General features: G+C 44.2%; 1 protein-coding gene across 2 annotated transcripts in view; it reads left to right on the top strand.

Annotated features, from left to right (window-relative positions):
* The first annotated feature begins 16077 nt into the window (after positions 1-16077).
* Positions 16078-27538, top strand: part of NKD1 (NKD inhibitor of WNT signaling pathway 1) — a 237908-nt gene continuing 226447 nt past the window's right edge. Inside the window, exons 1-3 of one of the 2 annotated variants that reach the window (XM_033943051.1) lie at positions 16078-16468; positions 16600-16632; positions 16850-16992. In XM_033943051.1, coding sequence (XP_033798942.1) covers positions 16444-16468; positions 16600-16632; positions 16850-16992 — 201 coding nt within the window. In that variant the 5' untranslated portion in view covers positions 16078-16443. The remainder of the gene's footprint in view (positions 16469-16599; positions 16633-16849; positions 16993-27538) is intronic. The other variant, XM_033943050.1, reaches the window with a different exon arrangement.

Genomic DNA, 27538 nt, shown 5'->3' on the forward strand with positions numbered 1-27538 from the left:
TTCCCTTTCACTCCCTCCTTCCAATTTGAGCCGGGAACATGAGCGATCGCACGGTCCCCGCAGCCACCACTCGCCTGCCCAATCGATCCTACTGTTTAGCCAGCTCTCTCCCTTCTCCTCACCTTAGTTTGTAGGTTTTGTTTTTCGGCGACATGCACGCTTTCCCAAAGAGCTGCGCACGCGCAGCTGCTCAGTGTTCAATCTTCTGCTCTGCTGCAACTTCCTGTTTCCGGTTGCGTCAGAGCAGAAGATCGAAACTGAGCAGCAGCGGGTGTGCGACTCTCTGATAGCGTGCGGGTCGCCAAAAAAGAAAACCTACAAACTAAGGTGAGGAGAAGGGAAAGAGCTGGCTAAACAGTAGGATCGATTGAGCAGGCGGGTGTGGGCTGCGGTGACCGCGCGATCCTTCATGCCTCACTGCGGGGACAAGACCATTCACCGCCCCACGGGCGGTGAATGGCCTTGTCCCCGTCGCCGCAGCGACTGCTTGTTTTCGTTCCCCGTTTCGGCGGGTGACCCGCGGCTAAAATGCGGTGGCCGCGGGTAAACCGCCACCGTGTCATTCTCTAGATATGCACACACGCACATGCACAAATGTTGGTTGACTCGCCTCATCCCATTCGTGTATGCTCATGCACGTCAATTGACCATGTGAGCATATATGACCCAGCTGAGATTCATTGGGGGGGAGGGGGGTCTTTTCTCTACCGGCAGTAGCGGCAAAACTTCCTGACGGTGCACTTCTGTTTCAGCTCAAGCATGAAAATCTAAGCAAAGTGAAATTACAGGTTTACTGGTTGTTGGTGAACATACACCTCCCGTTTTAATATTGGCTTGATAGTAAATTAGAGAAAAGGTCTGTGGTTGTTTGCACCAAGCTGATCTGGCAGGCCACGCAGAATGTTGAGTGCACCCTCATCGCTTGCACTTACCTGAATGATGCTGCATTGTTGGATGGCAGTGTGTTGTAGAATCAATATTGGTATTTAAAATTAACCCCCCCCCCTTTTTTTTTTTTTTTTTTTACTAAGCCACGGTAGAGGTTTCTATCACAGTCCAGGGTGCTAAATGCTCTGACGCTGCTCCGACACTCATAAGAATTCTAGGAACATCAGAGCAGCGTTGGAACATTTAGCGCTCCGGGCCGCAGTAGAAACCTCTACCGCAGCTTAGTAAAAGGCGGGGTGGGGGGGGTGCATGTGTTAGTGAAAATCTTTTGATGGGCCCTGGAGCTTTCTTGTGTTCACTTTGCGGCCCTTTACATGAAAAAGATTAGAGATCATTGCCTTAGAGCAGTGTATCGCAAACTGTGTGCTTCGGCACACCAGTGTGCTTCCTGAGATTTCTGGTGTGCCGTGACACACTGGCGAGGAGCAGAGTCGTCCATGCTGGCTGCCTGCCTACAGGACGTGCCTCTCGCGGCGAGAGGCATGTCCTAAAGGAAGTCAGCCGGCGTGAACGATTCTCTTCCTGGCCGGCATCTCTCCTCTTCTCCCTGCACCTCCCGGATCCCTGTAACGGTGGGGTCACGGCAAGATGGGCCTCTGCGCATGCGTGGACGTTGATGCATCGTTGGGGCACTGTATTTAGTGTGCCGCCAGCCAGAAAGGTTTGCGGAACACTGCCTTAGAGCAATGTCTCTCAAACTTTTTGAAGCCTCTGCATACTAAACTCGGGGCCACGGCTGGAAGGCCTCCAGACGTGCGTGGATGTTGGACTGATGACATCATGCGCATGTGTGACATCATTGCGTCAACATCCACACATGCGTGGAGGCCTCCGGACGGGTCCCTGAGCTCGTTAACCCTGGGAGGACAGGTGAGGAGAGGCGCCGGTGCCGGCTGATTGCTACAGGACATGCCTCTCGCCGTGAGAGGCACATCCTGGAGGTAGTCAGCCGGCACTTCTCCTCCTCGCTAGCATCTCGCAGCACACCCTGAATCTCGCCACGGCACACGGTTTGCGATACGCTGCCTTAGAGCGTTGTATATATTGTATTGTATGTACTGCGCTTGATTGTTGTGAACCGCCTAGAACTTTTGGGTATGGCGGTATATAAAAATAAATTATTATTATTATTATTAATAGATCAAGGTGCACTCTCAATTGCACTGCTTCTCAACTCGGTCCTCGGGGGCAAATTCAGCCAGTCAGGTTTTCAGGATACCCAGAGTGAGTATGCATGAAATACATTTTCACACATTGCCTTCTTGTATCTATCTCATACATATTCATTGTCATTGTAGATATCCTGAATACCCAACTTGCTGGGTTGAGAAGCACTGCTCTATTGGTCTAACATTACAGGATGTTTCAATTTTGTTTACTTTCAGTTTTCTAAGTAGTTTAAAGGAATAATAACAATAACCACAACAACTTATTATTTCTGTAGCGCCTCCAGGCAAGAGACAGTCCCTGCCCTGACGAGCTTATAATCTAATTATGACAGACGCACAGAGGGGGCTAAAAGGTGGTAGGGGACTATTAATGGAATGACAGACAGATATGTTGGTTGGGTCAGTGTTTCAACGCAGTTTCAAATAAGTGGGCTTTTAGTCTGGCTTTGAATACCGCCAGAGATGGTGCCTGGCATAGCAAGCCAGGCAGGTTGTTCCAAGCAAAGTAGAATGGACAGAAACGGGAGTTGGCGGTAGAGCAGAAGAATACAGAAAGGAGGGACTTTGATGAACGGAATTCCTGGAGGGGAGTATAGGGAATAACAAGAAAGGAGAGATACTGAGGAGCTGCAGAGCGAGTACACTTGAACGTCAGTAGCAGGAGTTTGAATCGTATGTGGAGACAGACTGGGAGCCAGTGAAGCGACCTGAGGAGAGAAGTAATGTGGGTATAATGACTCTAGCAGAATATGAGGTGCACAGCAGCGTTCTGAACAGATCGAAGTGGAGAGATATGGTGTAGCGGTAGACCGGTGAGAAGTACATTGCAGTAATCCAGACGAGAGGTGATGAAGGCGTGGATGAGGGTCTTGGCAGCGCGCTCAGAAAGGCAAGGATGGATTTTAGCAATTTAGAGAAAGGAACGACAGTAATTTGAATACATTTAGCATGTTAATTTCATCATAGAGGTTGAGGTCGAGACGTGGCTAGCGGGAGCTGGGAAGCAAATGTGCGCACAAGAATTTGAACCAGGAGATGGACAGTTTTCTAGTAACTAGATTGTAGCAGTCAGTATCATAATATTATCTAGTCTTTTTGCTCTTCTCTCCTTACATTCTCCTGTCTGCATTACTGCAATCTCTCTTCTTTAGCCTAAAGAATTCAAACACTCCCTCTTCAACTTTAACAGAATTAAGCATGTCATTCTTGGCATCTAAAGTTGCCCATGGTTTTTTTTTCCCCTTCAATGCACCCTCCATTGGCTACCCATCTGCTATCACTCTGAATACAAGCTATTAACCTTTAACCTCTGAGCACGGAAATATTACATGGCTCTGCCGCTGCTTATTTAACCTCTATTATGATTCCATAGATCTTTCCTGGTCCTTTTCTGCTCAGCTCTGACTCTTCACTTACTCCATTCACCATTGCCCTAAGCAAAGTCCCAGCACTGTATCTTTCAAACGTTTGCTCAGTTATTGTTTGTTTGGCTTTTTTTTCCAATTATCCCCAATATTGAAACCTATGTCTGCTATGACTTCTTCTTTTCCTAATGGTTTTGTCCTTCTTTTCTTTATATATTTTTATTAAAAACGTATATTCCACTTAAAACCTAAGCAGATTCATTTTGATAATGGCATGCACAAGGGGTCCTTTTACTAAGGAGCACTGGCCGTTTTAGCGTGCGCTAAATGTTAATGCATCCATAATAGTCTGTGGATGCATTAGCGTTTAGCGCACGCTAAAACGGTTAGCGTGACTTAGTGAAGGACCCCAAAGTTTAACCAAAAACAATAAGGTAAATTGAAAATTTTTAATATCTAATAGAAAGTGGTGGCAGATAAAGACCATATGACCTACAAGTCTGCTCATTCATACTAACTCCTTCTAACTTCTATAATTCCTTCCCCTCTCTTTCCCCCTCCTTTACAAAGCCGCGCTAGCGTTTTTAGCGCCGGCCACGGCGGTAACAGCATGGACGCTCATAGGAATTCTATGAGCATTGGAGCTGTTACTGTTGCGGCTGGCGCTAAAAACGCTAGCATGGCTTTGTAAAGAAGGGAGTTAGAGATCCTCAGTGCTTCTCCATGTTTTCGTGGCCTGGGGAGTTTGTGGCGCAGTAGTTAAAGCTACAGGCTCAGCACCCTGGGGTTGTGGGTTCAAACCCACACTGCTCCTTGTGACCCTGGGCAAGTCACTTAATCACCCCCCCCCCCCATTGCCCCAGGTACATTAGATAGATTGTGAGCCCTCCAGGACAGACAGGGAAAAATGCTTTGTATACCTGAATAAATTAATGTTAACCATTCTGAGCTCCCTTGGGAGAACGGTATAGAAAATTGAATAAATAGTGTGAAAGGTTTCAACCTCTGATAAGCAGAGCTGGTATTGTGACATCATAATGCCCCATTTCCACCAATGCCTAAGAGTCAGCCTCATCAGTGATGTCACAATAGCTTGGTTGTCCTATACTTGGCTCACTTTTACTACATTTTAATTTCTAGAGTGGTGCAGTGGGTAAAGCTGCAGCCTCAGCATCCTGGGGTTGTGGGTTCAAACCCACACTGCTCCTTGTGACCCTGGGCAAGTCACTTAATCCCCCCCCCCCCATTGCCCCAGGTACATTAGACAGGATGTGAGCTCTCCAGGACAGTCAGGAAAAAATGCTTTGAGTACCTGAATAAATTAATGTTAACCATTCTGAGCTCCCTTGGGAGAAGAGTATAGAAAATTGAATGAATGAATAAAAAAGATACAGTCTTCACCTCTATCATGTCCGCTTAGAAGCTTTTACGAGCATTCGCCACCCATAGATTACCTAGAACTCCTCATTCCAGAGGTTTTATTTCGGTTGTAAGAAGCTCACCTCCTCTACATATATGCCATCAAGGTATGAGGAAGTGCTGAACCGTTCTCAGCCTAACCAACCAACTTCCTAAATTCTGAGTATTATTTTGCCAATGCAGATGAAAAGAGTGTTATCTTATTTCGTTAAGTGCCAGTTTCCAAAAACAAAATTCTATGTTTTTTGACATTGTTTCAGTTCATTGATCGAACCATATCCACATCATTCTCTTCTTGGTTGGGCTGAGAACTTTCCAGCACCCCCCCCCCTCGTATTACCGGTACATCAGATGCAGCCATTAGATCTAGTTGAATGATCAAAAGATCTCTACAACTGTCCTTATGCACTAAGATTTTATCAGAAAACAACAAACAAACAGAATGCAGACAATGTACAAGATGCAGGCGTTGTTTATTAGTAAATGCAATAACATATACAACCTTATAGCCAACCAAGGGACCCGACACGGTCCGTGTTTTGGATGACACGCCTTCCTCAGGGGTCCATGGTGGTTAAGGTATAAAGCAAACTGCGTAAAAGATAACAAACACACGCCAATCACGATCAAATGGGGTCAAGCAAGTCTTACACAATGGTAAAAAAGATTTTATCAAGCATCTTAATCAGCGGTGTCTCTGGATTATGGCCATTTTGAAAACTGGATTGTAACATAGTAGCATAGGGCTCCTTTTACAAAGGTGCGTTAGGGCCTTAACATGCGGAATAGCACGCGCTAAAATGCCACGCTTGCTAACCGCTACCGCCTTCTCTTGAGCAGGCGGCTGTTTTTTGGCTAGCACGTGCTAATCCGGTGCATGCGCTAAAAACATTAGCGCACCTTTGTAAAAGGAGCCCATAGTAAATGATGGCAGATAAAGACCTAAATGCTCCATCAGTCTGCCCAATTATACACTCTCTCTAAATTAATGATTTACCCCCCTTTTTTTTACAAAAGCATAGAAGAGATTTTTAGGGCCTCCTGGCATGCTGAATGCTCTGCACTGCTCCGATGCTCAAAGAGTTCCTATGAGCGTTGGAGCAGTGCAGAGCATTCAGCGCACCAGCTGGAGCTGAAAACCTCTTCCACGCTTTTATAAAAGGGGGGAGGGGTTAATTTGTCTTGATGAAATACATTTGTAGCTCTCTATTTTGAAAACATTTTATGCATACATTTTATTTTGTTTTTCAGGTTCAAAAATATATTTTTTTCTGCTATTTTCCATGAAAATACTGGTTTAAATAATTTTCTAAAGAAGAACTTGGTGATTTTCACTGGTAAAAAGGAGCAAGCCCAGATTCAATGTGTCAGTATTTAGAACATTTAATTTTAAATTTTTTTTTTTGCAGGTCCCCTAGCAGTTAGCACGCGCTAACACAAACGTGTTAGCTGGTTAATGCTTCCTTGCCTATGATACACCCCATCTAATAAAATATATTTTTTAAAAAGTTAACATGCTAGCAGGCAAAATACCATGTTTTTCATGAGCTAAGCACACATTAGGGCTTTTACAAAGCTGCGGTAGTGATTCTCATGCAGCAAATACTATGAAGCCCATTGAATTCCTATGGGCTGCATCTTATTTCCCATGCTGGTACTCACTACTGTAACTTTGAAAAAGGGGCCTTTAACACCCTATATTAAAAAGGCCCCAGGGATTTTTAGTATAGGATCCATGGGTTTTCTGTATTTAATGTTTCAAAGGGAGCAGCATGTAAAATGTTTATAATTTACATTGTTTTTCTTGCATGAAATTCTCTCATCCTCATTTCTTTATTTCCTGTTCCCTGACACAGAGACTATTTGAACAGTCGGGGAAATTCTACAAACAGCGCCTAAGGCCCTCTTTTACTAAGGCGCACCAAGGGGCTCATAATCGAAAGAGAAAAACATCCAAAAACCAGCCTAAGTCGGCACTTGGATGAACATTTCCCAAATATGTCCAAGTGCCGATAAAAACAGGTTTTGGACGTATTTCTAAACGACCTAGGCCTTCATAGTGCCGCTGAGCGACCAAAGCTAAATGGGGCATTTCAGGAGGCGTGTCAAGGGCGGGAATTGGGCAGGACATGGGCCGGCTTAGATTTAGTCGTACAGCATGTATAACTGAAAGTTATACAGCCCAGGATTGACGGAACTTGGATGTTGTGACTTAGACCATGTAAAACATGGTCTAAGTCACAAAAACCCACCTAAAGTCACCAGATAAGCACTGCAAACCCATAAAACAGACCCCCACACACTACCCCAGTGATCACCAACACTCCCCCACCTGCATAAAAATATTAATCACACCTTTAAAATTCAGCCTCCAGACCATCTTCACCTGGCTGCCTGGCTACCTAGTCGTCCAGCACAGAGGCATCTTAAGCCATCTTGGGGGTGGGTTAGGGACCCATGGAGAGGAGGACCCATGCCCATAAGCCCCTGTAATCACTGCATTGATACTTAAACATGGGCACTCCCCTATAAACCCCCAAAACCCTTTTGTACTGGCATATAAGTGGCTCCTGCAGCAATAAAGGCTTTTGAGGTGGTAGATAAGTGGGTCTAGGAGATTCTGGAGGTGGTTTGGGGGCTCACCATGACCTATAAGGTAACTATAGTGAGGAGAAGACATGGCACCCTTTTTGTGAAATTCACAGCAGTGCCCTGTAAGGTACCCCACTATTTAAGTGCCATGTCTGGGTGTTCAGTCCATCACTTTATAGACCCCCTCCCACGTCCAACAGGGCTTGTTCTAGGCGTTTTTGACTTGGACGAAAAGTTGGACGGAAATGTGGTATAAAGATGGACGATTTAGCGGCTTGGATGATCAGATCGACAGGACGTATAATTAGACGATTTTCAAAACAAACGAAATTTTGGTCGTATTTTTTAAAAATGAGTTCTAGGCTGTTTTTTTACTTTGGATGACTTGTGACTTAGACGCAAACGGACTTAGACGTCCCTTTCGATTATGCTCCTCTAAGCATTTTAGTGCAGATTTAGCATGCACTAAATCAACGCATGCGCTAACCAATAACGCGTCTATAGGACAACATGCATGCGTTCGCGTTTAGCGAGCGCTAAAAATCTTAGCGCACCTTTGTAAAAGAGGGGGGTAAGTTTATGCCCTACTGACACCTAAGTTAATTGAAGAATGCCGTTAAAAATGGCAAGTTTGAAACACGTACCAGCACCAGAATCACGCCTAGGTAAGTGCTTTAGGCCACTGAATGCCAAAGTAGGTAAGGTCAATGCTGGGAGTGGTGTTAGACAGCCTAAAGTGCCTAAGTAGGTGCGATTCACACTAAGATAGGCACTAGAAATATAGGCCCAGAAAACCCTGGACTACATTTCTGGCATCTATCTTTACTGGGGGATGTCAACAATAGTCCACAGCCTGCCATCTATCTGCTGATCATGGCAGAGGAGTCCCTGATCTGCTGAGCCAGCAGGACTCCCTGAAACCACAGCTTTGGGGAGTCATGCTAGCTCAGCTAATTGGGGATTCCTCTGCCACAATTAGCTGAACTGGCAAGGAGATCCCCGATTCTCCCCCTGAACCCCGCCCAGTACCTCTCCAAACAGAAACCTTAAACCCAACATCTCCACTCACACCCTTTGTACCTTTGATAGAACATTAGCAGAAAGGATGTCCTCTCCCTTCTGCCGGCAGGCCCACTTCATCAAAATGGTGGGCCTTCCCCCTCTTGGTGCACCCTGGGATTTACTAGAAGGAGCCTAAGGCCCTGATTGGCCCAGAAACCTAAGGCCCCATAGGAAGGGCCTTAGGCACCTGGACCAATCAGGGTATTAGGCTCATTCCCTGTGCATCCTGGAATGCACTGGGAGGGATCTGATTGGCCCAGACACCTGTGCATGGGCCAATCAGAGCCATAGGCCCCTCCCAGTGCATCCCAGTGTACATTGGGAAGGGGAAGGCCCACCATTTTGATGAAGTGGGCCTGCCAACAGGAGGGAGTGAACATTCCTTCTGCCAATATTTCATCAAAGGTATAAGGGGTGTGTGTGTGGATGTCGGGCTTGGGGTCTCTCTTTGGAGGGGTAGTGGGGGATGGGTGGGTGGGTGGGTGAAAGGGAGGGAGAGAGAGAGGAATTGGGGATCTCCCTGCTGGTTCAGCTAATCACGGCAGAAGAATCCCCAATCAGCTGAACCATCAGGACTCCCCAAAGCCACAGTTCAGGGAGTCCTGCCAGCTCAGCTGATCGGAGATTCCTCTGCTGCGATCTGCTATTGTCAGGCTGTGGACTACTGTTGTGAGCCCCTAGCAAAGATAGGCACTAGAAATGTAGGCCAGGGTTTTCTGGGCCTACATTTCTGATGCCTATCTTTGCAGGAATCGCGCCTATGTGGACGCTTGAGGCACAATTCTCTCACTGGTGCTGCCACGTGATTGACATGTGGTCAGTGGCCTCCAACATGGACGCCGGTTAGATAATCTGGGGGGTCAAAGAACACTTGATTGTTGGCCCTTACCATAATTATATGTTTGTTTAAGCCGAAGGTGACTTTGTTTAACTATAGACCAATTTGGAAATATGGCAGATAATAACTGAATATGGAACGGGCAGAATAAACAAAGGTCAATGATTGGTTTCCTTTCACATCAGTTGTGCATCTTTATTTATTTATTTATTTTGTTTTATATCCTGTTCTCCCCAGAGAGCTCAGAATGGGTTACAATATAACATATATAATAATTACAACAATGAAATACAGACTATTAGGACTATACAGACAATTAATGTACAATACATAGTAATTAAACAAACAGGATATAAACAATTTGTGGGTTACAGACTGTATGGTAGGAGGGGGAGGAAAAGGGATGAGCAGAGGAAGTTGGACTCCTACTTTTGCAATAGTATTAAACATATTACTCTAGTTTTGGTTTTTGGTTTTTATACAGAAGCAAGTAAGGCAAATTGATGTCTATAAATATTTCTTTAATTTTTTTTTATTTATTTATAAGATTTTCAATTTTACAAGCAATATAAGTTTTAACTGCTTTGATGAAGAGATTCGCCCACAACTTGATATAAAACATTCCATTTTGTTAGCAGCATAAAAATAGTAACATGACCAAAGCTAAGCATAAATACAATTGCGGTAAACTTGAAGATGGGAAATTGAATTCTAGTAAAACAATTAACATGATAGAGTATCAGAAATATAGACATTTAACAGCACTGTGAAACATCATACAGTATATGATAAATGTCAGCAAAATACAAATGATGCCATAATAAATTTTTTCTTACTATTCAGTCCTCAATTTCCCTCTTTCATTGTGCTTGCCACCTCTTTTCCTCACCCCTTCCAGTATCTAACTATCCTCTTCCCCAATCCAGCATGTGCCCTTTTTTCTTTCTCCTCCCCACTTCCTTCCAGTGTCTGCTCCCCTCTATCACCCCCTTCAATTCAATGTCTGCCCCCCTCCCCAACTTCCCCCACTTCCATTCAGCATCTTCCCCACACTGCCATTCAGTCTGTCCCCTCTCCCCTCACACTTCCATTCAGCGTCTCTCTACCCCTTCCATCTACTGTTCACCCTCTCTCTCTCACCCCTTCCATCCACTGCCCTCTATCCCTTTCCATCCAGTGTCCACCCTCTCTCTCTCTTCCATATGGCAACTTCCCTCTTTCTACGACCCTTCAATAAACTGGCTGTCCTGTGCACCTTATCTCCTTTGTACATGATTCATTTCAGCTTCACCCCCTCTCCATTTTTCCCATCTCCACCACTTCCCCTATGCTCTGGCATCTCTCTCTTCTCCTTTCCTTCCTTCTTTCCTTCCCACTCAACCCCATGGTCTGGCATCTCTCTCCTTTCCTTCGCTTCTATCTTCCCCCTCCCCCAAAATGCTCTGGCATCTCCTATCCTTTCTTTCCCTTTGGTCTGGCATCTGTCTCCTTAATTTACCTTCCCTCCTCCATGCCCTGACATCTTTCTGCTCTCCTTCTATCTATCCCTACCTCTCCATTATCTTGTATTTTCTCTCCTTCTACCCTTTCCCTCCCTCCTTTCTTGCTCCTGGTCTGGCATCTCCTTTCCTTTCCTTTCCCTCCTCTCCCTCCCATGGTCTTGGCATCTCTTTCTTCTCCTCTCCCTTCCCTGGTCTTCCTTCTACCTCCTTCCTTCTTTCTCCGCAATTGAGTGCAGCAGCATTTCTCCCCCCCCCCCCCCGACTGCCTGGTGAGGTGAGGTAAGCCTCCCTCCCTCTCCCTCTCTGCCCTCTTGCCCATCACCCGTAAGCAAAATGAATCCATGCCGCAGGGCTCTAACACTGCGCGCGCCAGCTTCCCTTCTCCTCTGAAACAGGAAATTATGTAATTCCTGTTTCGGAGAAGGGAAACCAGCATGCGCAGTGTTAGAGCAAACTGAACCCTGGCGGGGCGCTCTAACACTGCATGCACCGGCTTTCCGTTTCCTCTGAAACAGGAATGACATAACTTCCTGTTTCGGAGGAGAACGGAAACCAGCGCACGCAGTATTAGAGCCCCACCATGGGTTCAGTTTTCTTGTGGGTGAGAGGAAAGCTGGCCTTACCTCACCAGGCAGTCGGGGGCCTCCTGCCCTGTTTGCTCTCCCCCTAACGCCAGGCCTGGGGCCTCCCTGATATTTTCAATCCCGAGGCTCATGCCTACTAGGCCTACCCTTTAATCCAGCCCTGCTCATGCATATTCATTATGGATATTCTGAAAACCTGACTGGCTAGGTGTGTCCCCAGGACTGGGTTAAGAATCACTTAAGATAATAAATGAAATGAAAAAAAAAAATTAAAAGGAAAAGAAGGAAAAATGAAGCAGAATTCAAAGTGAATATTTCCCCTGCACACCCCTACTGGACCATATGGAACTTTGAAAATGGTTTCATGTGGAATTTTCTCTGGCTGCTGTTAAGATGTGGATTTTTGAAGATATGAATACCTAAGTTTGGTTTAAGGAATTCTTGTTGAAAGTGTATTTGATTTTACAAATATCTTACTCCCCCTTTTACAAAACTATGCAAGAAGTTTTTAGCACCGGCTGGTGCGCTCAATGCTCTGTGCTGCTCCAACACCCTTTGGAACTCTATGACTGTCAGAGCAGAGCAGAGACTCAGCATGCCAGCCAGCACTAAAAACCTCTTGTATGGTTTTGTAAAGGAGGGGGGTTATTTTTGTCTCCCACTATATGAAAAAGTTCCTCACTAAACAGAGCAGTGGAAAATAATGTCAGATGATATTTAGTTTGTTCAAAAATAATGTAAAATTTTAAAAAAATCAACCATTTTTTAAATTATACTTTTGGCCTAGTAGTTTTTTGTGATCCTTTGGGCTTTCAGTTGAACTACAGCTGGCCTCTGATGGGCAGTGGCACCATGAGTGTTCTCTTGCAGCTACCATGGGGTATGTTCCCCTTTTTTTTATGCCTCTCCCTAATCTAGCCAAAAATTGCAGACTGCAGTTACTCTGGAACAGGGGTGGGCAACCATTCTCCTTGGAAGCCACAACCCAGTCCAGTTTTCAATATTTCTACAATAAATATGCATGACATCTTTTTGCATATAGTGGAAGTAGTACATGCAGATCAAAATCATGTATATTCATTGTAAAAATCTTGAAAACCCAATCTGAGAACTTTGCCCACCCCTACTTTAGAACCTGGTCCAACCAGAGGGATCAACATTGCGCAATGTTGGAATTGTTCCTCTACAACAGTGGTTCTTAAAACCCTTTCCTGATGGACTCCCAGCTGGTCGGATTTTCAGGATACCCCTAATGAATATGCATGAGAAAGATTTGCATATAATGGAGAAGACAGGTATGCAAATATGTCTCATGCATATTTATTAGGGATATCCTAAAAACCTGATTGGTTGGGGGTCTCCGAGGACAGGGTTAAGAACTTTAAATGCTACTTCTGCCAGTCTGGGAATCAGATCTGCCTGGGTCTTTTGCCCAACCGTACATGCTGCCTTTCAGCTGATCCATCATTTACTGGGTTTAAGTTTGTTTTTCCCCTTTCTTTAAAAATCTGGTTTCTGCCCTTTGTGTCTGATTTTATAGAACATTTTGCTTTCTTGCTCTGTCAAACTCAAAACGTATGCTTGTATGCTTGTGATTAAAACCAGTGTTGGCTAAGGCTATTGAGTTTTCAACCAGATGTGTATTCTGCTGGTTTGCTCATATGAAAAGTCCCTTAGGCTTAAACCCCCCCCCCAAAAAAAAAAAAAACACAAAAAACAACCTGGGCCCTTTTGCAGTTAAATCTTGAGGGAAATGCAAGGGAGAAAAGAATCTAGATAACCAGGGACTATCGCCTTACCTGTCTCTGTTGCACTTAGTTTTTCTTTTCTCCATAGGCATATATTATTTCCTACATTTTCTGTTTACTTTCCACATCTGTGATATATAAAAATAAATGCAAAGATTTCTATGTATGTTCTGATGACCCCACAGATTTCAGGATATCCACAATGAATATGTAGAGGAGCAGGCCTGTAAATGATACAGAAGGATTCAGGGGCTACCTGCATTGTGGGGTTTCTTTTACATAAGTCGGAAGAAGTTGGAAAGCTGGGTCCAGTGCAAGAAACACATAGATAGATAGATTCTCAAAACTTACCATGCCTTTAACGATGGTCACTAAGCCAGCACCAGCTGGTTTAGCATGCCAGGATTTTACTGCCTGATGATCAGAATGATTTACAGTGGTCTTTTCCAAGCTTCCTAGAAGACTGCAACTCTGCCATGCAAATATAGTACAATGAGGTTATTGCTATTAAAATGGTATTAAAATGGGTTCATTAATATTTAAACGAGCACTCCAGGTGATTCTTTATCATTGCCAGGTGATTCTTCCGACGAAGTGGCAGCTTTTAACGACCACAAATTACCAACTGGTACGGAGTTGCCAGTACTGTGAAAAGCGTGTCTCTGGCGCATGTATCTGGCAGTGGCTCATGATAATAATAAAAAAAAAACCCACACTATTCACATAAATTATAGTAGCATAATGGGAAAAAAAATCTCAAAAGCACAACTCAAGCGTGTGTATTATAGGCGTGTCCTATACACGCTTGTTGAAAGCTGACGATTGCACCTCCCCTCCCCTCCATCCAATTGCACTAACATGCCTAAGATTGACACAATGATGTACCAACATTTGCTGGTAGTTCTCTGCTCTTCCTATTTACCCATGGGCGTACGTATATGATGTCCATAGGTCTATAAAAGAACGAGTGGAGTGGAAAGGGTAGATGTGAATCACTTGTTCACTCTCTCCAAAAATACTAGGACTAGAGGGCATGCGATGAAGCTACTAAATAGTAGATTTAAAACAAACTGGAGAAAAATATTTCTTCACACAACATGTAATTCTGGAATTTGTTGCCAGTTAGCTTAACGGGGTTTTAAAAAATGGTTTAAACAGGGTTTGGTTAATTTCCTAAAAGAGAAGTCCGTAGACCATTATTGAGAAGGCTTGAGGAAGCCCACCGCTTATTCCTAGGATAAGTAGCATAGAATCTGTTTTACTACTTGGGATCTGGCTAGGTATTTGGGACCTGGGTTGGCCACTGTTGGAAACAGGATTCTGGGCTTGAGGGACCTTCAGTCTGTCCCTGTATGGTAATTCTTATGTTCTTACTTGCTTTACCCCCACAAAGCATACCAGGATTTGTCATGTGGTGTAAAATAGAAAAGCCTGTGAATTATATACGTTTTGTGATTCACGCTTATTTTGTGCTACAACGGTGGATGGCATTATAGATGGCAGTTTTGTCCTTGTGCTGATAAGACATGCAATGAGACCTGAAGATGAAGATGATGGTACAGTGGCCACGGAGGATTGTAGTGCATTCTGCTCATGTGCCAATCGCTATCACCAGCGACTGATCCCGTGTAAATTTGGCGACCCTCCACAAACCTCATTTACATGCGTGGTTTTTTGAGAACGGCTCATCTTTCTTGAATTGTTATATTTACAGTCGGTACAGCGACCTGTCAGATTTTACCGGCGATATTAGAGGATCCGGCTCACTGTCACTTATTGGTAAGGCTACCCTGAACAGGCATGAGATAAATTTACCATACATATGCTAAGCTTAAGGAGCCCTCAACTAAGGGTGGATTTTTGCAGAGAATTCTTCCTTTTCAGGCCACCCTCATGTTATTTACTGTAGAATTTGAATTTCTGACATAGCTTGGCATGACTAGCACATTTCTGAGGATGATCAACAGAACAGCAGTATCCATATCTACTTAAATGTGCAAGTGAATGCAACTTAGAAAGAGGAACTTCCGAAAAAAAACTTCCAGGGTCATATTTGCATGGTGTGAAACAGTAATCATTCCTTTTCCATGTTGGCTAGATTATTTATAAACTGTTTTTGAAGGTACCGCCATGCCACTGAAAAGTATTTATAAGAGGAAGATTGTGGAAAAATTGCAGCATAGTGTTTTCTTAGCTCAGGCAGGGTCAGGCTGTTGTCTAAAGCTGGGAAAAGTAGAAACTCCGCATGTGCAGGGTTCAGATTGTTCTGGAATAACAGGTAATTCCAAGGGTTCACAATGAACACTGTTAGAAAGCTGCTTGGAAATAAAATAATGTGACTAGACAGCCCCATGGCATAAAGGAAAAACAGTCTTGATCTACCCCATTGCAATCTCTGCACTTCTGTTTTCCTAACAAGTGCAGGAACCACGACTTGGTAGATGCCAGGGGGTAAAAACCAGAGCTGGCTCAATTTGTCCTGGAGCCATCTGGCCACTATAGCAAGACCCCCAAAGTGTTAAGTAAAAGTCAAAGGAAATATTTATTTCGATTTTTAAAGTCAAACCTCCTGATTCCTCCCCTCCCCCCTCTAAAAAAAAAATTCCTAAACCAAGCTATGTTTTGACAGCCATCCTGCTGTGGGTAAACTCTTCCTTTGGTAGTCTGCAGGATCTCTGCCCTGCATGGGAGTTTTTGAAGGGTGCCTCAAGCTTGCTTTCTTTAGCTTTGGAATGCATCCTCCTCCTCCATAGCTCTGGGCTCTGCTGCCTGCGTCTGGCTGGAAGTAAAACACAGAGCTGCTCCTTTTTTTTTTTTTTTTTTTAGAAGACTCCAAAAGGATCTTTGTTCTCTTTCATGTGCCGCCTCAGTCCAATAGAAAACCAACCAGAGACTGTCTGCAAGTGGTCTAATCTCAATGAGGTGTCAATCATGTTCCCTGGTGGGTGAAGTACGGTCTTTTGTAACCGCCTCTGGCTTTGGGAAAAGAGGAGAGGAAAATACTTGCTCAGAGGATCGTAGGGGCTGCTGCAGAAGACGCCGAGGGTCGTGTACGTGTGCATATGTGGGGTTTTTTTTGTTTTTTTTTTAAAAGGCTTGGTTCGGGGGGAAAGCAAAAAGCACATGGATTTGTAAAAAAAAGAACGAAAACCCGGATTGCATAAGGAATCGCGAGCAGTGGCAGTCCAATGATTCTTAACCAAACCAATGCAGAGAAATGGGGAAACTTCACTCGAAACATGGTTAGTGCTTTCTCGCTTTCACTCGCTAGCTCCATCGTAGCCTCTCGCAATTGATGTTGATCTCTAATTATCCTTCTTGTTCTTTTTTTTATTTATTTTTCATACACTTTCCTCACGGATCTGACCGACAGCTGCCGTGTGTAAAGCCAGAGAAAGCCCCGAAGGTAAGACAAGCCCCCCTCCCTCTTTTCTGTTTTCTCACCAGAAACTTTCTCGCTCCCCCAAACTTTCTTCTTCTTTTTTTTGCTTTGAGTCCTCTCCCCCCACCCACCCGTACCCCGCCGGTGCTTTATTGTGCCTTGACGATGATCATTTCCCGGGTGAGCGTCTGTCACCGGGGAGGCTGAAGTGTGGTGTTTCCTTTTTTTGTTGTTGTTGCAGGCGACAGCTTCGCGGTGAGCGCCTGCCTGGCTCGGAAGGGCATCGAAGACTGGATCGCGAAGCAGAAGTACTCCGGCTGCGGCTCCTCCCCGGGACTCCAGCAGAGCTGTCAGCACGGGGCCGCCTGCAGGCTCAGCCACAGGGTACAGCCACCTTGCATTTCATCCTCTTTCTCGAAGCTGATGCGCGCGGGCGTCGGGCTGGCGGGCTAGTTGGGGGTTGAGTGACTGGAGCCTCTGGGGGGTCCTCTTTTTTTTTTTTTTTTTTTTTTCCTTCTCCTTCGTGAAGTTACAGAGCAGCCGGGGCCTTCATTAGGAGGTACTTAACTGCCTAGCTGCGTTCTCTTATTAGGCTGGTGAGAAGAAAAAAAAATATATATATATAAAACGCAGCCTGATAGAAATGGAGGCTCTTGTAGTTTGCTCACTTGGAAGCTTCCTAAGTTGGTTAGTGACAGTTTTGTACAGAGCTGAGCTGAGAACTGGCCTTGGAAGTTAGTTACTGTATATGAAGTTTTCTGGCAAGGTGGTCTCTGCCATAATTGTTTTCTGGTGTGCTGATGTGAGGATGGGGGGGGGGGGGTAAGGAGGGAGAACTTGATTCTGTAAGGTGAAGTTAGTTGCCTTTGGGGGTCTGTTTGACATGTTTATCAGTACCAAGGAAAACTGCTTTTCACTTCTTCGCTCCATCATGCTTTGTGACTGTCCCTAATGAGACATTTTAGACAAATGAGAGCTAAAGATGAGTATTTAAAAATGCATCTGCTCCTTTCAGTTGAACCACGGTTGAGGATTTCTCTTTTGGCTTTTAAATTCAAAAGTTGAACTTTTTTGGGTACTGTTTATCTTTCAATATTACGTAGTGCACATCTGTTTTTGTAGGTGGGGGGGGGAGGGGGGGAGAGAAGAAATAAGGAATCTTCATACCCCAATGAGCTTAAATTCTGGATGAGTAACAAAAGCTAGCAGGAAAACATAATTCTGTGTTGTTTGAAGTTTACCACAGGAAAGACATTCCATGAAACAAAGAAGCATTTTTCTCTTAGGGGGTTTCTCTTGCTTTGATGGTAATTTTATAACCACCCATATCTGTAAAGAGCCTTTGCAGGATTTTTCAAAGTAAAAGTAGGACTGTGCTTCCACTTAAAGTATCCTCGCACACGCATCTGCTGATCTGTGCAGGTATATTTTGAGGGTAATTTTTATAAACCACTTGACCAAGTAGAATGGTGTTTTACATACTCAAGTAGCTGCGTACAAAATTGCGCAATAATATAACATGCACAAAGGTGTATATTTGGAAAGGTTTTATGTGATGTCTGCATAGGTGTTCTCGGGGCAGAGAATGGGTTGAATGGGCAGGATTGGCTCTAAGGCTCATACACATGCACATGTTCTGGTTCCCATAGGCATTTTCACACACAGAATTTTGCCGGCCTTCTCATTCCGTGCAGGAACCTTCAAGGCAGCTATTTTAGAAGGACAAGGCACAAATGTTGCCTTTACAAAGATGAGCAATATAATATGCCTTTGTAACTTTCTTCCTTAGAAGCCCCATTAAAAAAATCACTCTTTATGACCTAAAAATGCATGCATTTGCTTGAAGGATCAAAAATATGCAATACCGGTCCCAGGAGCACCTCCTCTTACAGTAGGTATAGGTAGCTATGAAATGAACATTAGGAACATACTTTCATTCACATACAGAACTAGAATTTAGAGGTTGCACTCGAGATGTCCAGGTCAGGATGTCTCGAATTCTACTAGTATTTTAGAGCAGCTACTGCCAACATAGAGCCCTGTTCAGCGTTTCTCTAGAAATCTTGGCCAGCCGGGTAGCAGGAAGGCGTAGCAGGAGGGGAGCAGGGGCGTACTGTGCAATATTATAACGTTTTCTATTAAGTCGATGCCCGGTAAAACTTACCAAGTGGTTCGCCCATTCAAAAGGTCCCAGGGAGAACAACTGTTCTAAAATACATTGAGGAATGGATATGCCTGCACCAGTTACATGCAGCAGGGGCTTCCATGTTATAATTAAAACATTTTTTATTTATTTATGACCCATTTCTTAACTAGACGAGAAATGCAAAAACATAATTGGTAAAATACTTAAAACATAACAAACAAAATAAAACATATTAAAAATCATATACCATACCTAAAAACAAAACGACATACCCTTTAGAATATTGGGGAATCATCGTGGCAACAAAAACACGTACAAAGCCCAGCCAAGAAGAGAATGATGTGGAGCCATGAAACTTACAAGTTATTCCGCACTTTTCTTGACATTTTTCATTTCAACGATATAAAATGAAATGAAAACGGTCAGGAAAAATGCGGAATCACTTGTAAGTTTCGTGGCTCCATATCATTCTCTTCTTGGCTGGGCTGAGAACTTTTCAGCGGCCCCTCGTATGTCAGTATTTCAGAATATACTGCCGCTGTTAGGTGCCATCGACTTGTGCTCGAGTCTTAGCGGCTTGATGAATTACAGATCTAAAAAGAAATTGGTTTTGTGCTAGTCTGGAGAGGTCCTCCAGCATCATCCACATGGTTGTTTTCAACGTGTCCAGCCGTATGATTGCGGTCGCCCTCTTCGCCGGGTTCCTTCGATCTTCCCAAACATGATGTCCTTTTCTAGTGATCTCTTTCTTCTGATGGTGTGACCAAAATAAGACAGCCGTAGCTTCATCATTTGGGCTTTGAGTGACATAGCCGGTTTGATCTCTTCCAGAATCGATTTGTTAGCTCTTCTTTCAGTCCACGACACGCCTAAAATTCTTCTCCAGCACGCCTACATACATGTGTATTTTTATGAAGCTGTCACAGAGCCTGCTATCCTTTGCCAGCATGGCTTTGGAGGGGGAGCCAAAGACACTAGAAAATTAAGAGGCAACCCCCCTTCCGTCTCCACTATATAAAACAGGCAACTTTCTAAAACCTACATATTCCCCAGGGAGTGGGTGTAAATCTCGATAATCATGTCGGCAGAAATAAATGCGCATTGTTACCTGCATCCATAAGAAATAGTGAACAGAGCCCATCAAATCTTAAAGGCATTCTGGTTCATCTTATTCACTATTGGGCAAATAAAACAAGTTATTGAAAATGCGGTGATCTGTTTCCAGAACTGGCTTTTGAGGGCCAGTTTATTCAATAAATTTATAATCAAGATGTCTCATAGTGTAGTCTGCCAGGGATACAGATAATAAAAGGAAACAAAACTTTTTTTTAAACATGATCTGATTCTTTACTTTAGGATGGGGGTAGGATGTGAGACCAGACATGAATTCTCACATTTGTACAAAGAGCTGGAATGTCTGATGGTGCCAATAGAAAAGACTTCTGTTTAAAGTTCCCACCAAATGAGAACATTTTGAGAGGATATAGTGTCGCTTACAAGTGCTGCAGGAGGGAGGTCAACTCTGGTTTGCAGAAGACAGGCAGCCACCAGCACTTTGTGCTATGTGGAGTTCTTTATACATTTCAGTTTAAACTAGCTTCTATAATTTCTAGGGCTGTATTTTGATTAAAATTTTTAATCACAGTGTCCAGCGTGCCAGCATCTTCCCCTCCACTGTGTTCAGCCTGCCAGTATTTTGTTTCCGCCCTGTGTCCCACCTCTGAGGAAACAGGAAATTGCATCAGAGGGGGTGGGACAGGTTAGAAGAAGTCTCTTGAGCAGGCAGACACTACTTTCTAAGCAACAGGTCATTTTAGAAAAGTGTGCTGTTGAATGGCGCATGCTAAGAGCTGTGGAGGGGCATAATTGAAAAGGACGTCTAAGTCCGTTTTCATCTAAGTTGCAAGTCGTCCAAAGTAAAAAACAGCCTAGGACACATGTTCGAAAAATACGTCCAAAATATTTTTGGTTTCGAAAATTATCTAACTACGTCCTGCCGATCTGATCGTCCAAGTCGCTAAATCGTCCATCTTTATACCTCATTTTCATCCAACTTTTTGTCCAAGTCCAAAATGCCTAGAACAAGCCCTGTTGGACGTGGGAGGGGTCTGCAAAGTGATGGACTGAACACCCAGACATGCCACCTAAATAGTGGGGTACCTTACAGGGCACTGCTGTGAACTTCACAAAAAGGGTGCCATGTCATCATCTCACTACAGCTCTCTTATAGGTCACGGTGAGCCCCCCAAACCACCTCCAGAAACCCCTAGACCCACTTATCTACTACCCCAATAGCCTTTATGGCTGCAGGAGCCACTTATATGCCAGTACAAATGGGTTTTGGGGGTGTATAGGGGAGTGCACATGTTTAAGTATCAATGCAGTGATTACAGGGGCTTATGGGCATTGGTCCTCCTCTCCATGGGTCCCTAACCCACCCCCAAGATGGCTTAAGACGCCTGTGTGCTGGATGACTAGGCTTTCCTATGCCAGGCTGCCAGGTGATGATGGTCTGGAGGCTGAAGAAGAACTTCCTTATGTTTGTACGGAATCTATCCCCTTTTTAGAGAGTGCCCTTGGCTAGCCCAAATGATGCTAGAGGCCCCGACCTACCTAGACTTCAGAAAACTTCTCAAAACACACCTCTTCCGCGAACAAGACCCTTAGTCCTTACTCCCCGCATACACTCCAACCCCTCCACCCCCACCTCCCTCTCCCCCCCCCCTCTTCTGGTTTCCCACTCCCTCCTTTTTATCTTCTAACCCAACTATGATAAACCTGTGCTAAAACTACTTTGCCTCCTTCCGCGCTACCTGCAATTCCGACAAAATTTTTGTAAATCCGTGTTCAGACCGGATCCTAATGTAACGGATGTGAACCGCCTAGAACTCTTTGGGTAGTGCGGGATATAAGAACCTAATAATAATAATAATTCTCTCTACCTTGGAGAGGGTAAACAACCTGTCTTTATTTACTAAGGTGCGCTAGTGCGCGCTAGACACTAATACCTCCATAGAGTTGGCGTTAGTATTTTCTGTATAGCACGGGACTAGCATGCGCGGCATTGTAGCGCGAGCTAAAAATGCTAGCGCACCTTCGTAAAAGGAGCCCAAAGTCTGTTCCCTTCATTATCTTGAATGTTTCGATCATGTCCCCTCTCGGTCTCCTCTTTTCAAGGGAGAAGAGGCCCAGTTTCTCTAATCTCTCGCTGTACGGCAACTCCTCCAGCCCCTTAACCATTTTAGTCGCTCTTCTCTGGACCCTTTCGAGTAGTACCGTGTCCTTCATGTACGGCGACCAGTGCTGGACGCAGTATTCCAGGTGAGGGCGCACCATGGCCCGGTACAGCGGCATGATAACCTTTGTGAGTTGTGCATTACCATTTGCATTAACGTGCAATATCTGCTCGTAGTTAATGTAGAGGCACTTTAGGCCCGATTCTAAATAGTCCACCTAAAAAAATCTACACCAATTAGTATGGTGCTAAGTGCAATTCTATAAAAATTAGGTGTACTGTATAGAATCATGCTTAGGCGTCGTTAGGCATCCTAACTTTAGGCGTACCTAATTTATGCCAGAGTTTTCTGTGCCTAACTTGAAAACATACCCACGATCACCTCTAACCACACTGCATTAGGTGCCCACTAGAGAATGACACGGTGACAAAATTCATCACCGTTCCCGTCCCCGCGGATAACCATGGGAAATAATCCCATGTCATTTTCTAGTGTCTATTTCAACCTCAGTCCTTCTACACTAGCATTCTTCAAAGCAAAGCTTCTGGGTCAGTGGCTGAGCCCATTCATACTCTGATTCTTATGTGAGCCAAGGATAATGAAGCCATTGTGACATCACTGATGTGATTGGCTCTTAGGCACTGGTGGAATGAGGCATTATGACATCACAATATCTGCTCTGGATACCAGAGACTGTCATTCTGTAGTGTCTGTTTCAACCTCAGTCCTTCTACACCAGCATTCTTCAAAGCAAAGCTTTGTGGCCATTCATACTCTCATTCTTCCCTCTCTCCTTAAAGAATGACATGAAGATGGTTTCCCGCGGTTATCCGCGGGGACGGGAACAGTGATGAATTTTGTCACCATGTCATTCTCTAGTGCCCACCTTTTATAGAACCGCGTTTTTTTGAGTTAGGTGCCTATCTTTCAATTAAGTCAAATTAAAGCCAATTATGAGGTATTAGTGCCAATTATTGGTGCCGATTAAGCCTATTAATTAATTAGACACCTACAATGTAGGTGCCTAACTTTTTAGGAAAAAATATAGAATTTGCCAGTTTGTGCCTCCTATTTAAGAGGCAGTAAATGGTCCTGCGTTAACTTTGTGGAGCATCGAAAGTGCAGGTCATTAACCGCCGAACGCCTTCCACACCCATTCTATGTTCATACCACGCCCCAACACAACAAGCGCTTAACATGCATTTTACCGCACAGTAGCTGCTAGATTACTGCAAAGCCCCTTAATGTGGTTCTGTGCTAGCAGTTAATCACACATTGAGTGCTTACTGCAGTTTAGTACCGTATTTTCACGCATATAATGCGCACGTTATACACGGTTTTTACAAACCGTGAATAACCTTGCGCGTTATCCGCTTGAGCGCGTTTTACAAATTTTTTTTTACATAGTTCCCCCCCCCGACGTCCGATTCACTCCCCCGCAGGACCGCTCGCACCCCCACCCCGAAGGACCGCTCGTACGCACTCCCACCCGCACCCCCACCCTGAAGGACCGCTCGCACCCCCACAGCCTCCCGACCCCCCCCCCCCCCGCTCATCATGTAGAAGCTCCTACCGGTATCCTGCTGCTTCCTCTTGGCGGTCCTGGCCCTTCTGTGAGCCCTGCGTCTGCGCTGCTTCGTCTTCCGGCGGTCCCTCCCTTTCTCTGACATCAGAGAAAGGGCGGGACCGCTGGAAGACGAAGCAGCGCAGACGCAGGGCTCACAGAAGGGCCGGGACCGCCAAGAGGAAGCAGCAGGACACCGGTAGGAGCTTCTACATGATGAGCGGGGGGGGGGTGTCGGGAGGCTGTGGGGGTGCGAGTGGTCCTTCAGGGTGGGGGTGGGGGTGGGAGTGTGTGCGAGCGGTCCTTCAGGGTGGGGGTGTGGGTGCGTGCGAGCGGTCCTTCGGGGTGGGGGTGCGAGCGGTCCTGCGGGGGGTGAATTGGACGTCGGGGGGGGGCATCAGGCTTTCAGGGTGGGGACAGGACTTCAAGGGGGAGAAGAGAGTCAGGGCGGGGGAAAGGAGAGTCGGGGTGGCCAGAGGAGAGTCGGGCGGCGACGGGAGAGTTGGGGCAACATGCGCAGTATACAGGTGTGCGCGGTATATAAAATTTTTTTTACATATATGTCGGTTTCCCGCGCGCTATACCTGTGTGCGCGTTTTACACGGGTGCGCGTTATCTACGTGAAAATACGGTAATTTGACCCCTAAATATGTTTAAACACTTTAGGTAAAAGTCTGATGTTAAAAGAAATTGTTAATAGGCTCTGATAATGGACTGGTAACGTTTCTGAAGTGTTCACGTTAGCTGGTCCACCAGAACCTTTTCCACACCAGCATTTTCACATTAATTAAATTTTTGCTCATTGGTTTAGAATCAGGAGAAAATCAAAAGCTATAAAAATAGAATAACATAATGAAGCAGAGCACTGGTTCTCAAGGACAGTGGGACTGTTGTCTGTCTTCTGATGTAGACTTTCATGGTGGGTCTTTCAATGAAAAGAGCCTTTTTCATTCCATCACTTTTATATTTAATACCTATTTAAACTTCTTATTGGTTTCTGTATATAGTTTCTTGACTTTGATGTAGATTTTGCATGGTGTTGAAGCGTCTGCTCTACAGAAGGGATGGGTGTTGGGGACATTTCCAATGTCATTTAGGGTCTGAAATGATAGGGAAAAGTCTGCACACTTTTTCCATTGTTGCCCCTGAAGTGAAAGGGGGAAAAAACAAAACAAAATGAAAAGTCTCACAATGGACGCGGAAAATTAAAATGACATTTTTTTTTAGTTTGCAAATCTCTGATCTACAGCAGCGAGGTCACCACCTAGTCCAGTGTTTCCCAAGTTACATAGTAACATAGTAACATACATAGTAACATAGTAGATGACGGCAGATAAAGACCCGAATGGTCCATCCAGTCTGCCCAACCTGATTCAATTTACATTTTTTTTTTTTTTCTTCTTAGCTATTTCTGGGCGAGAATCCAAAGCTTTACCCGGTACTATGCTTGGGTTCCAACTGCCGAAATCTCTGTTAAGACTTACTCCAGCCCATCTACACCCTCCCAGCCATTTGAAGCCCTCCCCTGCCCATCCTCCACCAAACGGCCATACACAGACACAGACCGTACAAGTCTGCCCAGTAACTGGCCTAGTTCAATATTTAATCTTATTTTCTGATTCTAGACCCTCTGTGTTCATCCCATGCTTCTTTGAACTCAGTCACAGTTTTACTCTCCACCACCTCTCTCGGGAGCGCATTCCAGGCATCCACCACCCTCTCCGTAAAGTAGAATTTCCTAACATTGCCCCTGAATCTACCACCCCTCAACCTCAAATTATGTCCTCTGGTTTTACCATTTTCCTTTCTCTGGAAAAGATTTAGTTCTACGTTAATACCCTTTAAGTATTTGAACGTCTGAATCATATCTCCCCTGTCTCTCCTTTCCTCTAGGGTATACATATTCAGGGCTTCCTGGCGTGCCCCTTGCCAATCAGGTTTTCAGGATATCTGCAATGAATATGCATGATATTGATTTGCATACACGGTCTCCCTTGAATATGCCTGGGATAGAAATTTGCATACATTGTAGATATCCTGAAAACCTCACTGGCAAGTGGGTACACCAGAACTTACTTTGGAAATACTGATCCAGTTGTTGCAAAAGTGCTCCCCTTGTTTTACTTAGAAGCCTTATAAATAAACTGAATGGACCAGTATCCAATGCAGTACCACTTTCTTGGTAGTCCTAAAGCACCTCTTTCAGTCTCTTTTTCAAAGCTGAGCATGCAGTGGAAGCAGTGCAGCAAGGGCATTACCAGGGAAAGACCTATCTTGGTTTATCATCAGTAAATGTGATCTACTGAGAGAGGTGAAGAGGCAGAGGGTTGGAGCAGCAGCTCACCGGCAGAATCACTGACTCTCCTGGGTCAGCAGGTCATTAATGCCTCCTAACAATGCTAGCGTAAAAGAACCAGACAATGGACATGAACCTATTAAGCAACACAGATCCTTCTCACAGCAAAATCCATTTTCCCTGGGAGGAGCAAGGAGACACTTTGCATCAAAAAGATAATTCCAGACTCAACAATTAAGATCAACTCAGTATCATTTCCAATAAGCCCTATAATCAAAATCTTGGGAGTGGTTTTTGATCAGAGTCTTAACTATGAAAAATCAAATAGATACTGTGGTCCAGAAGAGTTATTATACTCTATGGAAACTCCGCACTATCAGCTTATTTTGACGCTACTACCATTACACTTTTAGTTCAAATGCTATTACTTAGCATTCTGGACTATTGCAATATTATATATCTGACAAGTACAAAGAAAAACTTGGCTAGGCTGACCTTGGTCCAAAATACAGCAGTTAGAATGATTTACGGACTGAGGAAGTATGATCATGTAACCCCCTATTACCGTGAGCTACACTGGCTCCCAGTTGAGGCCCGGGTGATCTTTAAGTTGGGATGTTTATACTATAAAGTCGCTTTTGGTGCCACTCCGATTTACCTTGTTGATAGATTTGTTACTATGATTCACGGGAACAGTAGACAATCCCATGCCTTATTTATGTTCCCTTCTGTTAAGGGCTGTAAAAATAAGAAATATCATGGGCACTGTCTTTCCTATCAAGCAGCTCAATTCGATAAAGAATTCCGCCCATTACTGACCAGATCAATATCTTATAAACATTACAGAAAACTTTTGAAAAATTCTCTTTTTTTCTAAATTTGTAGCTAGCTAATTATTGCGTATTGCATTATCTCTGTATTTACTCATAGCATAATCTTTTGTAAACTGCATTGAACTAAGGGTTATGCGGTATAGAAATCTGTTGTTATGTTATGTTGGTTGAGTTGTAATTAGCATCTGGACCAGGTGGTTCAGCTTTCATGATAGGTGATTATCGGGAAACTCATTGAAGAGTCTCTTTTATTAGTTATATGGTCAGATATTATCTTTAAAAGCATTCATTTTAAACTGTCAAATGTTCACACTGAAAATGAGGCTGATTTCCAATTTGGTTTTACAGCGCTACTTAAAATATGGGGGTTTGCAGTCTGATAAGGCAGATTTTCTTTTTCACTGAATTAGTCTAGTTTTTTATTCTCCCGTTTTAGGTTGAAACAGCTTGTGCTTTGACCTTGGAAATGTTGTAGGAATGATCCGAAAGCATGTTAACGAATTGATAATGCCATGAAATAATTTGTTGGCTCTACCCTGCCGCCTGCTGATTTCTCATGTGTCTCCTTAAACTAAACGAAACCTTAAGCTTGTATACCGCATCTTCTTTATGAGGATAGAGCTCAGCATGGTTTACAGAAATTTTAAAGCAAGGGAAATATAATAAGAAATTAGTGATTATATAGAGAGCAGCGAAATTTACATTTTTGAAAATAGCCCTGCTAGATGTGCTATCCAGTTGTAATCTACTGTCAGTCAGCACTCACTGGACATTGATTGGAATCTGACTGATCAATCCTGATCCACTTCCTTGGAATGATCTGACTCGATAATTGCCTCTTTCATTTTTTAAATG

Source organism: Geotrypetes seraphini, chromosome 4 (assembly GCF_902459505.1).
Source record: "Geotrypetes seraphini chromosome 4, aGeoSer1.1, whole genome shotgun sequence".
Lineage (NCBI taxonomy): Eukaryota > Metazoa > Chordata > Amphibia > Gymnophiona > Dermophiidae > Geotrypetes > Geotrypetes seraphini.